The sequence below is a fragment of the Nyctereutes procyonoides genome, unplaced genomic scaffold (genome assembly GCF_905146905.1).
Source record: "Nyctereutes procyonoides isolate TBG_1078 unplaced genomic scaffold, NYPRO_anot_genome, whole genome shotgun sequence".
NCBI classification, from domain to species: Eukaryota; Metazoa; Chordata; class Mammalia; order Carnivora; family Canidae; genus Nyctereutes; species Nyctereutes procyonoides.
In genome coordinates this window covers 40,425,082-40,442,408 of record NW_026575125.1, presented here as the reverse complement: position 1 = coordinate 40,442,408, position 17,327 = coordinate 40,425,082, and the positions used below count along the sequence as shown (strand labels likewise).

Below are 17,327 nucleotides of genomic sequence, written 5' to 3'. Positions count from 1 at the left end.
TTTTGCTCCATCTCTGGAAAAAAAAAAAAAAAAACATAAGCTGTTGTCAGTACTGTAATGAAATTTTAGCTTTGAAAATTTCTTTTAACAATAAGAATGGAATGAAATAATAACTCTGCCCAGAAATCATTATTTATTAGTTCTAGCAAAAAGATTTCAAAAATAGGACCTTTTGTCACTCCTCAGTTCTTAAATTTGCTTTCTTTTACTTCATCACATTTGTCACCATATATGTCTGTCCGTGTGTCCTCCCCTCTGGAAACAGGCTCCTTGGGGGGGCAAGTGCTAGTCTCATGCCCCTTTGTGTTTCCAGCACCCAGCATGGTGCCTGGCACACAGTAGATGCCTAGTGAATACAAAAAATAAATACACTCATTGTGATATCCTCGAAAAATGGGGATAGGAGCTAAGGGGTAGGAGAATTCGGGAGATGTTTAAGCAGCTAATAGATAAATAAGTTCTGGAGAGCTAGTGCACACCAAAGTGAATATAGTCAACAATACTCTTATTATAAACTACAAAGTTGCTACTATAGTAGGTCTTAATTGTTCTCACCAAAAAAAAGAAATGATAACTATGTGACAGGATATAGATAGTAGCTCATGCTACCATGGTAATCATACTGTAGTCAGTAAATGTATCAAACCAACACACTGTACACTTTAAACTGACACAATGTTATATGTCAGTTAGATCTCAATTTAAACCTGCCCAGGGTCATACAGCAAGACAATGGCACAGCTAGGAGTAGAGTAAGGATTGAGACCCACATAGTTTGTTGACAAAGCCTGTGATAGTCATACCTGTACCTCTTGGCATGCTCTGTTGCCTTTGAAACATTTCTCAGAGAAGCCAACCTTCTCTTGTATCCAGCCTCAAAAAATGAATACGGATCAGCCAGGTAGGTGTTGTAGGTGGGAGAAAGCTACCGTTGGAAAGGCTGTTCCAAGTTCTAAAAGCCCTGAGCTGAAGACATGGGGTGTAAGCCCTCCTGTGGGAATGCAGGTTTCAGGGAGGAGTGTGGTGAGAGAACAGGTCCCAGCTTTTAATGTGGGCAGCACCTGAATGGAAATCCAAGGGTCTGCACGTGAGCCTGGGAAGGGGGCTGTGTCTTGTAGGATCAGCCTGCCCCCACACTGACCCCTGCTCAGCCCTATACTGCTCAGAGCAGGAAAGGGGCCCAAATCCCTTTGGGAAGCAGCTGTTGGTTATCTTCCTCTTCTGGGTCAGCTTAATAAATGAAACCCAATGAGTCCCATTCCACAGCCCCTCCCTCATTTCTCCAGAGTCCCCATATGTGGATTTATCTCTGTTTTTCTTATACCTAGTCGTACTTCTGGCACCATCTCATAAAATAAGAAGTTGCTTAACATCCCCGTTGTGAAGCTGCACTTTTTATTTGCTCCAAATTTATCCCTGGTGACCTTTCAGCATTGGCATCATCTTGCAGCCTCTTATATTTCCCTTTATCTTATTTATGGCCTGCAGGCATGGCCCTTGGTCGCCTGTGAAGACCTTTTGTTTGCCTTTGAAAAGAAGCCTTTTGGGGCACCTGGGTGGCTCAGAGGTTGAGCCTCTGCCTTCGGCTCAGGTCATGATCCCAGGGTCCTGGGATGGAGTCCCACATCGGGCTCCCCATGGGGAGCCTGCTTCTCTCTCTGCCTGTGTCTCTGCCTCTCTCTCTGTGTCTCTCACGAATAAATAAATAAAATCTTTAAAAAAAAAAGAAAAGAAACGTTTCCTTTGCTTTATGCATTGTAATGGTCCTTCTTGGGGCTTATCTAAGTCTCCTATAGAGGTGAGGTGGCAGGGCCTAAACTATCCCAGGTGATGATAGTGCCTTGTGGTTTGGCAGAGGTTAGGATGACAGGGTTGGGGTTGGTCATTTTTCTTGTTTTAGGGGAGGAGCAGATGCAACTGACATGGGGGGGGTACCTGTCTTGTGCCTGGTGATTTATAGTATCCTTCTTGACGATGTATGTCACCAGGGTAGTTTTTTCTTTAATAAGCTTCTATGGGCACTTAGAACCACGAGCTTAGAGCCTATCCCTTTATAATGAACCATTTAATTTTTCCATGAAGGTATCTGCCCCTCAGAATGCTCACCTGTGACTTTAACACTCAGTTGTGGGGCATTCGGAAACCCCCCTCGCATTGTCATTAGGCCAGCAATTGATTACCTGAAGGAGTGATCATGACCTGCAAATAGAGACATTTCTGTGCCTTCTTTCTTCCACACGATTTCTAAAAATGCGAAATACAGTTGGTCCCTGGGAACTCTTTCTCTCTCTCTATTCTCTTTTTTTTTAATTTCCTCATCCATAGAAGGGCCCATTTAAACAAGCCATGTCTGCATCTGTCACTAAACATTCTTCAGATACCATAGGGACTCTGTTTTTAAAAATAACCTTTGTTATTGGAAACATGAGAAATTGAAACAGTGCTTGCTAATTTCCCTCCCATTACTTGTTCCTACACTCAAGCCTTTCAGAGATCTCTGATGGATCCATGCTATCTCAGTTACAGATGGAGCGAACGCCCACTGCAATGTAGAACTCCTTGTAATAGTGGCTCATTTTGCATTTGGCTCTTGTCAGTGGCACCTCACTTGCAGAGCTGCCTCTTCCTGGAGCATTCAAGGGAGAGGCAACTGCTTGTGCTTCCCAAGCAGTCTGTACTTTCGGAGCTGGTCACCCAACAACTCAGAATTCCAACAGTGCCCTTCAATCACCACAGCCAGTCCACTCTTTAATATTAACTGTGCTGCTTACAATATTTGTACAGAGCCTATTTCCCAAGCCTCAAATGAATGTTCGATTTTGCAAGTCATTTTGCAAATTAAATGACAGGGACATTTGAGTTGGAAAGGGATGAGAGGAGTAACCACTTGAGGGCAGCTAAAATACCAGAAATGCGGGGCACCTGGGTAGCACAGTGGGCTGGGCAGCTCAAGTCCTAATCTCAGGGTCGTGAGATCAAGCCCCACATTGGGCTCTGCGTTCAGCGTGGAGTCTGCTTGAGATTCTCCCCCCCCCCGCCCCTCCTGCTCATATGTGCTCATGCCCTCTGTCTCTGTCTCTCTCATTAATTAAATCTTTAAAATAACAGAAATGCTAGTTCTGGCCCCATTTTCCCTGCTCACTGCCCCCATCTTACTAAAGCTCCCAGGGTGTCAAGTTGCCGTACCACCTGGAATGCAATGTAGGTGCCTTAGTAAGGGCCATCAAGAATCCTAGGCGGATCGTCAGGGAATGACCAAGCATGACTTCCCCAGGCCAGCTTTGGGGAGGCCTGGAAAACTGGTTTTATGGAAGCTCTCTTTAATATTCCCTATAGATTAGTTTTGGCCTGTTAGGATCTGTACTATGTTAGTGTAATTAATCTACTAAAAGGCACTTTGAGGAAACTTACAATAAGAATGCCAAAAGAAATTTTGTACTGCACTGAGTTGAGCTGCCCACAGATGTATCCCAGGCTTTTTACCTTGGGGGTTGATTTGTCTGCCTTTTGGATTTATCCACTTTCTCTCAAGATATTACCTCCCAGTATATCTGCAACTTTAGTGATACAGGATGTATGTCTCTGAGCTCTAAATCTCTAAAAGTTATGGTTAAAAAAGAAGCTTCTCTCCCCTCCCTACACACCCCATTTCAATCCCTTTACTGCAACTAAGCATCTGTCTTCTTGTTTGTTCCTAGGATGGACCAGATTCTGCCAGAGGAAACCGGACAAAGCAGGAGAGTGCGTGGCTCTTCCGGCTGTGGTACAGCTTTGACCATAAGTATCCTTTAGTGGCTTCCTTATATTTGTGAAACATTGATGATGAAATTCTCTTGTTGAGTTGTCAGTGAACAACTTCTGGTAAGTAAGTAAAGATGTGTGCTTGGTACAGGGATAGTCAGTCCTCTCTTGGTCCACATGCAAGGTTATTCAACCACAGGTAGTCCTGGAAAGCATCTCTTTGGCCAAGAGTAATGTTTGTACATTATTAGGGTAGCTAACCCACAGCTTGCTAGATTCAATGTGGCTCTTCAGAACTGTATGTCCAAGGGAAATAAGTCTGTGTAGGTGAATTAGTTAAAATTACACAATGAACCATACTATGGTCAGGAAGGGTAGTAGAACTTGAACAGTTAATTCATATTGATAATTCAATATGGCCTAACCAAGATAATTCCTATTGGCCTAACCAAGTCTGGACAAGTCTGATCTATGCCTTAACTGGGCCACATGCAGAACAGACTCTGTTCTAGTAGATTCACTTGTTCTCAGGTGAAAATTAAAAATCGAAAAGTTAAACTTCCATAATTTAAGTTGATATAGTGATCAAATGGGTAGGTAGTTCATATACAGTCTTTGGAAACTTTAAAAATGTTAAAAAAATTTTATTAAAGTGTAAGATAAATATAGAAAAGTACACAAATCTTAGATGCTCAATGAATTATCACAAAATAAACATACTCATTGAATACCAAGAAGGTAAAAAACCAAAGTATTCAGTTCTTCTCATGCCATAACCCAGTTACTACCCCTTCTCCCTAGATGTAACCAAACTCCTGACCTCTAGCAACACCTAGTAATTTTACCTGTTTTTTGAACTTTGTGTGAATGGGACTACAGAATATATATTTTTTAGTGTCTGGTTTATGGCTTGACATCATTTGTGTGACACATCCATGTTGCCATGTGTAGTTCTAGTTCATCCATTTTCATTGCTGTATAATATTTCATTATGTGAATATACCATAGGGCTCTCTGGGTGGCTCACTGCTTTAGCGCCTGCCTTTGGTCCAGGGCACGATCCTGGAGTCCCGGGATCGAGTCCCACATCGGGCTCCCGGCATGGAGCCTGCTTCTCCCTCCTCCTGTGTCTCTGCCTCTCTCTCTCTCTCTCTCTCTCTATGTCTATCATAAATAAATAAATCTTTAAAAAATGTGAATATACTATAATTTAATTATCATTGTTGATGAACATGTAGATTGTTTCTAATTTGGAGCTAGTATGACATTTTTGTATGTGTCTTTTGGTGCGTGTGTATATACATTTTGTTGGGAATATACCCAGGAATGAAATTGCTGGGTCATAGGACATGCATAGATTCAACTTTAGAAGGTAGTGCCAAACAGTTTTACAAAATGGTGGTACCACTTTATGCACACCTTTAGTGTATGACAATTCTGGTTGCTGTACATCATCACTGACCATTGGTGTTGCCAGTCTTCTGTATTGTAGCCATTCTATTGGGTTTATAGTGGTATTTTATTGTGGTTTTAATTTGCACTTATCTGATGACTGATAAGGTTGAGCATCTTTCCATATATTTACTGGCCATTGGTATGTTTCTTTATGAAGTACCTGTTCAAGTCTCTTGCCCATTTTTCTTTTCTTTTTTTAAATGTTTTATTTATTTATTCATGAGAGACACAGAGAGAGAGAGAGGTAGAGACACAGGCAGAGGGAGAAGCAGGCTCCATGCAGGGAGCCTGACACGAGACTCAATCCTAGGTCTCCAGGATCACTCCCTGGGCCGAAGGCAGCGCTAAACCACTGACCACCCGAGCTGCCCTCTTGCCCATTTTTCAATTGGGTTGTCTGCCTTTACTGTTTTGTAAGCATTCATTAGGTATTCTGGCTATATGAGTATTTTGCTAATTATATGTGATAAAAATATCATCTCTCCTTGTGACTTGCCTTTTCACTTTTACATAGAATCTCTTGATAAACAAAAGGTCTTAATCCAATTTATTGATCTTTTCTGGATAGTAGTTTTGTGTCCTCTTATAAAAATCTTTGTCTATTCCAAACTCATGAAGCCAGTTTCCTCTTATCTTCTAGAAACTTTATTATTTATCTTCTGTGCATCTATTTTTTTTTACTGAGTGATGGACATGGGTAGTGGAAAAGTGTAGAGATCATTTGAGATGCTCTGGCTGAGGCTATTGTCCTTCAGAGCTAATTAACTTGTTTCTGGTCAGTGGCTAGGCTAGGGGCATTAGCAATTCCAGGTCACCATAACCCAATCAGGAATGAGGGTGACTTGAAGCTGGGAGTCATTTCCTGTGAAGATTAGTCTGTTTTCTGTTGTGGTTTTTTTTCTAGGATTCTAAAGTAGAGCCTAAGGTGTTTACATACCATCTTCTTCAGAAGGATGGGACTCCAGTTTTCATCAGATTCACTCTATCTTCTACAGCAACATATACGTGTAAAGAGAAAGTATCTGTTAACAGAAAATTTCATATTCTCTTCTGTTATCCCCAAAGTTGAGAAATCCTATTCTACTGGGAAAAGCAGATGATGTTATGAACTTATAGAAAATTTCAAAGAAAATACAGGCCACAATTTAAAACTTCATTAATAACATCCTTTTAATCAAAAATCAAAGGCTTGGAGGGGGAGGTAAACTTTACTATGTAAATAATAGTTTTGGGATGACAGAAGGCAGCATTAACGAAGCCTGAAGACCAGATAAAATATTTGCTATGTTCATATGAGACTAATATCTATCATGTACAGAGAACTTATAAAATTCTATAATAGAAAGGTTCACAAAATATTTTAAAATTAATAGGCAATTAACAGAAAGAGAAAAAACAAATTACTAAAAAATACATAGTAATCAAGAAAGCTAATAGAAGAAGCTAATTTTGTCATGCATTAGATTGAAAAAAAATCCTCAAGGGGTGCCTGGGTAGCTCAGTGGTTGAGCATCTGCCTTTGGCTCAGGTCATGGCCCAGGGTCCTGGGATCAAGTCCCACATCAGGCTCCCCACAGGGAGTCTGCTTCTCCTTCAACCTATGTCTCTGCCTCTCTCTGTGTCTCTTATGAATAAATAAATAAGATTTTTTTTTAAAAAAAGATTTACTCTATCTTTGTGAGTCTAACAGATGTTCTGCCCAACTTCTCAGGTGCCTTTGGGGAAATGTGGCTCACCAAATGCCAGACTCACCTCTTGGGCTTCTTCCTCCAGATTCTGGCCCTCTTTGCTGCCATGGCAGCATTCTGATACCATTAAGCAGACGATTTTGTGGTTTATTTTGCCCAGATTTTCTAGTTGTTTTCAGTGGAAATGATGATTCAAATTACCTTGTTTGCTATTAACTGAAATAGAACCCCCAGAGACTTTTAAAAGCCATATGTACTTTGTCTACATTGTAATTCAGATTGCATGTTACTCCCTGGGCTTGGAAATGATGTGGAGAAAATTGGAGAGAGTTCACAGAAGACTGACAAAATGCTAAAGTGATAAGAAATTTATTCTTATGGGCATTCAGTACTCCAGTTTCAATAATGGATAGATTGTTCAGACACAAAAGAAGGAATAAGGAAACATTTACAAACATTTAAACATTTACAAACAAACATTTAAGGAAACAAAATAAGGAAATGTTTCCAATAAGGAAACATTGGATTTGAACTACATTTTAGACCAAGTGGACCTAAAAGATATACAGAACTTTGCATCCAACTGCAGCAGAATACACATTCTTCTCAAGTACACATGGAACATTCTCCAGGAAAGATCATAAAACAAGTCTTAGCAAATTTAAGAAGATTGAAATTATATCAAAGATCTTTCCCAACCACAATGGTATGAAGCTAAGAAAACTGGAAAGTTCACAAATGTGTGGACATTCAACCACACGCTCCCGAACAACCAGTGGATCAATGAAGAAATCAGAAGGGGAATCAGAAAATATCTTGAGAGAAATAAAAATAGTAAAACAGCATACCAAAACTTATGAGATGCAGTGAAAGCAGTTCTAAAAGGGAAGCTTATAGTGATAAGTGCCTACGTTCAGAAGAAAGGAAGATCTCAAATAAACAACCTAACTTTATACCTCAAGGAACTAGAAAAAGAAGAACAAACTAAGCCAGAAGTTAGCAGAAGGAAGGAAATAACAAAGGTCAGAGCAGAAATAAAGAAAAGAGACTGGAAAAACAATGGAAAAGATAAACGAAACCGAGAGTTGTTTTATTGAAAAGATAAACAGAATTGACAAACCTTTAGTTAGACTAAGAAAAAAAGAGAGGACTCAAATAAATAAAATCAGAAATGGAAGAGGAGACATTACAAATGATACCAAATAAATACAAGGGGTCATAAGAGACTTCTATGAACAATTCTACACTAAAAATTGGATAACTTTGAAAAAATGGATAAATTTCTAGAAACATGCAACTTACCAAGACTGAATGAAGAAGAAATAGAAAATCTGAATAGATCAGTAACAAGCAAGAGATTGAATCAGTAATCAAAAAACTCCCAACAAGGGTGCCTGAGTGGCTCAGTTGGTTAAACATCTACCTTTGGCTCAGGTCATGATCTCGGGGTCCTAGGATCAATCCCCACATTGGGCTCCCTGCTCAGCAAGGAGTCTGCTTATCCCTCTCCCTCGGCCCCTCTCCTCTCCTCTCCACTCCCTGCTTGTGCTCTCTCCCTTTCAAATTAAAAAAAAAAAAAATCCCAACAGAGAAAAACCCAGAATCAAATGGCTTCACTGGTGAATTCCACCAAACATTTAAGGAATTAACACTTTCTCAAACTCTTCCAAAGAACTGAAGAGGCAGGAACACTCCCAGACTCATTTTATGAGGCCTACTTTGCCCTGATATCAAAGTCCAAGGACACTACAAGAAAAGAAATTTACAGGCCAGTGTCCCTGATGAGCATAGATGTAAAAAATCCTCAACAAAATACTAAAAGAATTCAATGGCATATTAAAAGGATCATACACCATGAACAAGTGGGATTTATCCCTGAAATGCAAGTGTGGTCCAACATAAGTAAATCAATAAATGTGATATACCATATTAACAAAACAAAAAATAAAAATCATATGATTATCTCAGCAGGTGCAGAAAAGGCACTTTTTAGAGAGGGAGTAGGGGCAGAGGGAGAGGGAAAGAGAAACTCTTAAGCAGGCTCCACACTGGGATGCAGGGCTTGATCTCACAACTCTGAGATCATGACCTAAACCAAAATCAAGAGTCAGATGCTTAACTGACTGAGCCACCCAGGTGCCCCCAGAAAACGCAATTTGACAGAACCCAACATCATTTCATGATTTTAAAAAATACCCCAATTAAAAAATAGGCAAAGGACATAAACATAACATAAACATTTTTCCAGAGAAAACATATACTTGGCTGACTGACCCATGGAACATTCTCAACATCATTCATCATCAGGGAAATACAAATCAAAACCATAATGAGATCTCACCTCATATCTATTAGGTTAGCTGTTATCAAAATGTCAAAAGATAACAAGTGTTAGGAGGATGTGGAGAAATGGAAACCCTTATATACTGTTGGTGGTATGTAAAATGGTGCAGCCACTGTGAAAAACAGTACGGAGGTTCCTCATCCTCATCTCAAAGAGATATCTGCACTCCCATGTTCATAGCAGCATTATTCACGGTAATGAAGATATGGAAACAACCTAAGCATCCCCTCAATGCATGAATGAATAAAGATGTGTGAGAGCATGTGTATATAGTAGAATATTATTCAGCCTTAAAAATGAAGGAAATTCAGCTATTTGGGACAACATGGCTAAAACTGGAGGACATTATGCTATGAAATAAACCAAGCACAGAAAGAAAAACACTGCATGATCTTACCTCCGGGTAGAATCTGTAAAAGTCAAACTCATAGTAACAGAGAGTAGAATGGTGGTTGCCAGGGGCTGGGGAGTGGAGGGAATGGAGAGATGCTGGTCAGAGGGTAGAAACTTTCAGTTATAAGATGTATAAGTTCCGAAAACCTAAGTTCTGGAAACCTAATGTACAATATTGTGACTATAGTTAATAATCTGTAGTGTATGCTAGAAATTCTCTAAGGGGGTAGATCTTAAGTGTTTGTACCATGCACACAAGAAAATGGTAACTATGTGAAATGATGAATATGTTAATCAGCTTGATTGTGGTAATTATTTCACAGTATACACATATCTGAACATCTCATACACCTAATACACGCAGTTGTTGTTTGTTAGTCATACTTCAGTGAAGTTGTGTGGGGAAGAAATTGACTCTTTGAAGAGCAACAGGAGTGATCTCTAAAGTCATGGAGTGTAAATTTTAGTCACTAGGATTTCTGCTTGTTCAGTTTGGAGGAGAGACACTAAGAACAGAAGCAGGCACAAAGTGTCTGAAGAATTAGATGAGGAAGGTGCCCAGGATTCATTCTATAGCTCCATAGATGGTCAAATAAGAAAATGTGAGCTTTGACTACATCCAGGGTTCATCTGGATGGAGATGATCCCCACAGGCCAGCAAGAGCAAGTGTGGTACCTCCTTCACTGAAAAAGCCTGAAAATGGAATAGATGGACTTCCAATTTAAGATGAGAGGCTCAGCTCACACATATAGCTCCCTTGTATTCCCAGGGCTCATTGAAATCACAGGAGAGATATTTTGACTACTTGCAAGACCAAACATAGAGGGAAATGTAGGAGAGACAACTATAGCCCAAGACCAAAGTGAGTCTTGAGCCAGTTTGTCTAGGTCATTTATTAAAGAATGTTGTTAGTAACAGCTGCAACAAGCACTTCCTGTGTCAACTGATCAACTGGTAGCTGTTAATTTTCTCAGGCCATAGCTCTCTAAAGAAAGTGGAGATAATACCTGGGGAGGGCTTGATAGAAAAACAGATCTTGAGGCCACCAAAGATTTTTCTCCCTAGAGTAATACCCCCCAACTCGACTTCAGCATGGTCAGATTCCCCACCTGCTTGATGAACTGAGTAAAGACATAGGAGGGCATGCCAAAGTAATTAATTCCTATATATGTACATATATTTTTAAAGTAAATTCTATGCCCAACACAGGGCTCTAACTCATGACCCTGAGATCAAGAGTTGTATGCTCTACCAACTGAGCCAGCCCGGTGCCCCACTAAATAGTTATTTTTTAATTTTTCTAATAAAAGCCCTAGAGTTGAAAGGCTTTTCCAGTCATGATATAAGAACAGGTCATTAGAAAAATGAGCAACCAAACAAGAAGAAAGTCTTGGAAATTAAAAATAAAGTTTCTAAAATGAACCCCAAAATGTAATGGATAGTTTAATTATGTGGTAGAGACCAAACTGTTGATCTGGAAGATGAAGTTGAGAATAAAAGAATCTGTAAGAATTGGAGCAGAGTTAGAGATGTGCGAGAGAAGAGTTTTGAGATGTAGAGGTCAGAGCCAGATGGCCCAGAGTCCTTTAACAGAACCTAAAAGGAGAAGATAGAGACTGCAGAGGAAAAGAAGAACCAAAAAAGTAGTGGAAGAAAAACAATCCCTTGGTAGAGGGAAGATTCCAGTCTCCAGAGTGCAAGGGCCCCTGGTATGAGTAGCATGAATGGACACATTGGAGCATTCCATAACTAAAAAGGAAAAGCAGGACTCTTCAAGGCTTCCAAAGAGAAAAACTGGCAGCCTTTAAAGAGAAAGAATCAGATGTGGCATTAGCAAAACTGGATGTTAGAATACCATCTAGCATTGTCAGAGTTCTAGGATGAAAAGAAAAAGTCTGAGCCTAGAATTCTGCACCCCAGCTGAGTAGGTGGGAAAAGGAAGGTGGCTTTCAGATATGCAAGAGTTGAGAAAGTTTAACACTGTGCTGTCTAAGAAGGGGAGGAAAAACCAACAACAGCATACAGATTAAATAAAACCAAAATCAGCTCCATCTAAGCGGACAACATTGAAGATGTAGCAATTTTTTATAATCTAGAAGTGAACAAGATCAAAACAAAATTAAAAGAAGATCCTGGGGGCACCTGGGTGGCTCAGCGGTTGAGCATCTGCCTTTGGCTCAGGTCATGATCCCAGGGTTCCGGGATCGGGTCCTGCATCGGGCTTCCTGCATGGAGCCTTGTTTCTCCCTCTGCCTGTGTCTCTGTCTCTCATGAATAAATAAAACCTTAAAAAAAAAGATCCTGTATTTACCAAGACACTCAAATGTTCTCACTAACGAAGTTTAAATGACACTTTTTACATTTCCTTTAATAGTGTTCTAACCACAGGGTACCTGGGTGGCTTAGTCGGTTAAGTGTCCAACTCATTTTTCTTTTTATTTAAGTAGGCTCCTCACCCCATACAGGGCCTGAATTCACAACCCTGAGATCAAGACCTGAGCTGAGATCAAGAATTAGACGCTTAACCAACTGAGCCACTCAGACACCCCTAGTGTCTAACTCTTGATCTCAGCTCAGGGCATGGAGCCTTCTTAAAAAAAATAGTGTTCTGGGCAGCCCGGGTGGCTCAGCGGTTTAGCACTGCCTTTGGCCCAGGGCGTGATCCCGGGGTCCCGGGATCGAGTCCCATGTCAGGCTCCCTGCATGGAGCCTGCTTCTCCCTCTGCCTGTAGCTCTGCCTCTCTCTCTCTCTCTCTCTCTCTCTCTCTCTCTGTGTGTGTGTGTGTCTCTCATGAATAAATAAAATCTTTTTTGAAAAAATAGTGTTCTAACTACTCTGCTCGGTTACAGTGAATAATATTCATATAATAATATTATTACAAATGCTATTTAGTGGCTTTTAACATTTAGACTCAACCCATAGACAAAATATAGAAGATTTACTTATTAGTTATAAAATAGAATACAAATGTTATTTATCTACAGTATAAAATTAATTATAATAGAAATTAGGAAAAACTTGAGAAGGCAGGAGTATAAATGAACTAAAGGTACCATCCTGCATAGGAGGGAATTAAAAGCCTCTGACTAAAGTTTATAAATCAAGAAATAGGAGAAAAAATGTATTCTAGTGGTGTACACACTGCCCTCCCCCCCACACACACACATGCAGTGAAATACTACCCAGCCATAAAAAAGAATGAAATCTTGCCATTTGTGACAACATGGATGGATCTTGAAGCTAGCATGCTAAGTGAAATAAATCAGAGAAAAACAAATGCTATATTGATTTCACTTATATGTGGAATCTATAAAAACAAAGCAAAACAAACAAAATCCAGATTCATAGATACAGAGAACAGATTGGTGATCACCAGAGGGGAAGGAGATTGGTGGAGTAAAATGGGTGAAGGGGATCAATAAATACAAACTTCCAGTTATAAAATAAATAAGTCATGGGGATACAATGTACAGCATGGGGTATATAGTCAATAACATTATATTAATTTTATGTGGTGACAGGTGGTAACTATACTTGTTGAGATGATCATTTTGCAATAGATACAAAGGCCAAATCACTACGTTGTAACACCTGAAACTAAAATAACGCTGAATGTCCGTTATACCTCAGTTAAAAAAAAAGGTAATGGTAATTACTAGAGCAACTGAATGGGACAGAGACTTGATATTTCATTTTTGCCCTTTGAAGAATTCACATATTTAAAATCTGTATGTAAATAGATTTTTTTTCTCTCCTAAGAAGTTGTTAGAGGGCCTTTTGTGTTTGTGAGAACTTGTCTTTGAACCACCCGAGGCAGGGCACCAAAAGGTAGCCTTGGGGGTCCCCTGTGCCTCTGTTTATATTAGCCCTACAAATCCAGTGCTGTCAGCTCCGCAGCTGGACTTAAAGTAGCTGAGAGGCCTACAGGGGCCAGTCCCAGATATGTGGTCAGAGGACAGTGGTCAAAGGGGTTTGTTCTGTTTGTATAGAATTTTGGCAGAGCCCCCACCTTCCCCTTTGTTGAGTAATTCCCTACTAGAAGTATACCCCAGTGTCTTCCTTCTATCTCCTCCCAGAAAGGCCTGTTCTCTCTTGTGCTGCTGTAAATATTGTAAATACGGTGCTCAAAGCAGTCATCCTCTTGGGCACAGATGGCTCTGATGCCTTCTCACCTTCCTTCCAATTCTCTTGGCCATTCCTGCCTTGGAGGGTAGCCATGTGAGTCTCTGCCTTCTCCATACTGTGGGGGCTGTGGGTCTCAGATATGATCCAGGCTCAATCCTATTGTGATGAGTGCCTCACGGTCCTTCCAACACAAGATCATGCATCTGACGGCATAGTAGCCACAAACTGACAAATCCTGAGCTCTCCATACAACAGCTGACCTTCGTGTCAGAGTAGTGGTCTCAACCGAGGGCAGGTTTGCTTCTCAGAGGACATTTGGCAGTGTCCGGAGACCTTTTTGTTGTCACACCTGGGAGAGGGGTTGGGGGTGCTACTGGCATCTAGCAGGTAGAGGCCAGGGATATTGCTGGACATCCTACAATGTGGGATGGTCCCCTATGACAAAGAAGGACCTGGCACCAAATGTTAGTAGTATCAAGGTTGAGAAACTGATATGCTGTCTCCTATTTCCAAGGTTTGAGCTGGTTGTGTGTCCACAGCTGGAATGCTGGATGAAACCAAAATTCTTGTTCAGCATAACAGACGAATGGAGAAAGATGCTCTAATTAATTTAATATTCTTTTTGCCTGAAAATTGGGAACCACCAACCTGAGAGTTTATAGGAAACGCTTATAGGGATGGTTTATTTTTTTTTTTTTTATAAATGTTTTTTTTTTTTTTTAATTTTTATTTATGATAGTCACACAGGGAGAGAGAGAGAGAGAGAGAGAGAGAGAGGCAGAGGGAGAAGCAGGCTCCATGCACCGGGAGCCCGACGTGGGACTCGATCCCGGGTCTCCAGGATCGCGCCCTGGACCAAAGGCAGGCGCCAAACCGCTGCGCCACCCAGGGATCCCTATAGGGATGGTTTAATCTTTGATTCAGACTGTTGCAAACCCCAAGTATTTTCTGGATGGTACTGGTAAAATGAGGGAAAAGAGGCATCCTTTTTTTGTAGGTAGAAGGCCAGATGATTTACTCTTGGGGATTTCTAAACATGTTTTGTTGGGTGTGTGTTTTCTTTGCAGACATTTTTCCTTAATTTTCTTTCAAAAGTTACTTGAAGCCCATCCTCACACACAGTGGCCCCCCATTAACTACCACGCTCCCAGCCTGGTGTGGCCTGCTTGCTCGGTGTCTGACCAGTCCTCAGGTGTATGACGTAAGTACAGCATGTCAGGGCTGTATTCCTGCTCACTGTGCCAGGGTAGTGTCTTTCCCAGAAAGACGAAACCTGTTGCACTCAAGCCTCCAAATCCACAGGTTTTGCCTCTCTAAATAAGATGATTAGAAACGTCCAACTTACATATGTTTATCTATTTTGCACCATAACAGAGAAACCTTTTACCTGGGCTGTGGGGCCCCATAACACCCGCAGCTGTGGTGTAGTAGAAGGGACACTGGATTTGGAATCAGAACACTAGATTCAAACCCAAGCCCTGAGCCATTTAAGTGTTTTGTGCTTTAGTTTTCTTATCTGTAAAATGGGCCTAGTTGCACAGGCTGATGGTGAGATTAAAGGGCAAGACACAGGAAAACACTGTGAACCACAAAGTGTTTGGCAAACATGAGGATTCTTTTTGTAAATGCTTTATTTGCGTTGATGTGGTCAGGTCCTTTCTGTTTTCAGATTCGGACTTAGCACAGTGTGAAAAGAAGATCCACACTAGTGGATGTCTGAGCTCTGGGGCTGACTCATGAGCTCCTTGTATGGGTGCTAGGCAGAGGGGTGGAGAGAGCAAACAGCTACCTACATAGAAGGACTAAAGGAGAGGAAAGACCCTTCTTCCTCTCTCTCCTCTGCCATCCTAACCATCCAGTCACAAACACAACCATCATACCCTAGGAGAGAAGATTTCCTTAAGTTTGTGTAGAGCTTTACAGCTCACAAAGGCCAAGTTTCTTCTCTCAGCCATACCATAAATAAGCACGTGCTACGGTGTTACAGAGGAAGAAAGTGCCAAGGTCCCAGGATCAGTAATTGGCAGAGCTGAGACCCTAATGCAGGTTTCAGAGAATTTGTAAATAACCTGCAATTTACTTGATTAGTGTTGAGAAAGCAGAATGTAAAACACCAGATCTGAGCGAGAAGGACCTGGACCAGGTAAGTTCTAATGAGGTGGGGCAGTAGGCTTGGGAACCATTGTTTGCACTTGGGTGCTACAGAGGGGCAGGGGACACAGCTGGGCAGAGTGCGCTGGGGCAGAGGGGAACAGTGGCCTGGCATGCTATGGGGCAGCCATAGATGGGGCGACTAGGTCAAGAAGCAAGAATCCCTCCATATTGCCACTACTGCCTTGGGCTGGGGTCCTAACCAGAGTCTCAGTCAGTTCCAGACACAGCGAGGTTGCGGTCGTTGGGAGAGTGGAAACACGGGGTCTTCGGAAAATTAATTGAGGAAGCCAAAGGAGGGAGAGTGGAGGGGCCCCCTGCAGGGTTTTGAGCCCTGTGAGGGTCTCTGGCCAGGCCTCCCTCGCGGTTGTTTAACACACTGTTGTTCTCACCCATCACCTAGAGGGTGTTTGTACTTTTGGTTTAGTTGGGTGATATTGAAGACGTTCACCATTTACACTAACTCTACACCACTCAGGATTCACATCCACCTAGAAAGCAGTGTGTTTCCATTCATGAAAGTGACCTCTGTTTATTTAAAATGGGCACATTCCTGCGACACATGTGTTTGCAGGGTCATTCTACAGTATTTTCCCGGCAGTCTTCAGTGGACAGCTAGTTACATAATTGTACAAACCTCCAGCTTAAAACTTTTGTGGAAATTGTCATCAAGTTTGAGGAAGTGGATTGGTTTCATCATCTCCATATCACGTTCATTGGATTGGTTTCATCATCTGCGTATTATGTTCATTAAGCTCTGATTTGGAAATCCCTATCCGCTGGGCTTTGCCATGTCCTTGTTTCGGGTACTATTTGTCCACGCTTATGAGTTTTGTAATGGAATGGGTCAACATCCAATCTTGTTTTCCCCTGTCGGTGAATTTTAGCCCTGCTTCCCACTGCCAGGGGTCAGCGTGGGCCACACTGGGGCTGGTGTCTGGGGGCGCATCTGTCTGTGCAGCTGTAGGGGGCGTGGCTACATTCACAGCATCTCCCTGCATACAATGACTTCACATTCCTCTCTGTCCTGCGTTCCAGGAGAGTCTCCCGCTGAAAATGGGGAGCTAAGAGCCCTGGCAGCAGTATTTTGACAGAGATGAATGAAAATCTTACTTAGTGCTCATCCGCACAGGAGAAATGGAACATGCTAAAATGGGGAACATGGACTCATTTGTCGTTAAGAAAACTGTCGCAGGACGAATGGAGCTTCAGGACTTTCCAAACACTGGTGGAGAGGAGGAATTTAGGGAGTTTGGAGTGAGTTTTGGAATTACGCTCTGCCTGAGTGGAGGGTTCTTAGTTGCACGTTTGCACCCTGCCTCATTCCAGTGAGGATTTGAGGCAGCCAGCAAGAAGCGTTTTGTGCTTGCCAGTCAAAAAAAGCCAGAGCATTGGTTATGTGGCGTCACGCTGTAGAGGGTGGAGAAG

The 17,327-nt window shown here is 41.6% G+C and overlaps 1 protein-coding gene across 5 annotated transcripts in view; it reads left to right on the top strand.

Annotated features, from left to right (window-relative positions):
- SLC9A7 (solute carrier family 9 member A7) overlaps positions 1 to 17,327 on the top strand; it is a 157,808-nt gene that overhangs the window by 120,527 nt on the left and 19,954 nt on the right. For all 5 annotated transcript variants that reach the window (XM_055337727.1, XM_055337726.1, XM_055337724.1 and 2 more), the window contains 2 exons: positions 3,699 to 3,781; positions 14,844 to 14,949. In XM_055337727.1, the coding sequence (XP_055193702.1) occupies positions 3,699 to 3,781; positions 14,844 to 14,949 (189 nt within the window). The remainder of the gene's footprint in view (positions 1 to 3,698; positions 3,782 to 14,843; positions 14,950 to 17,327) is intronic.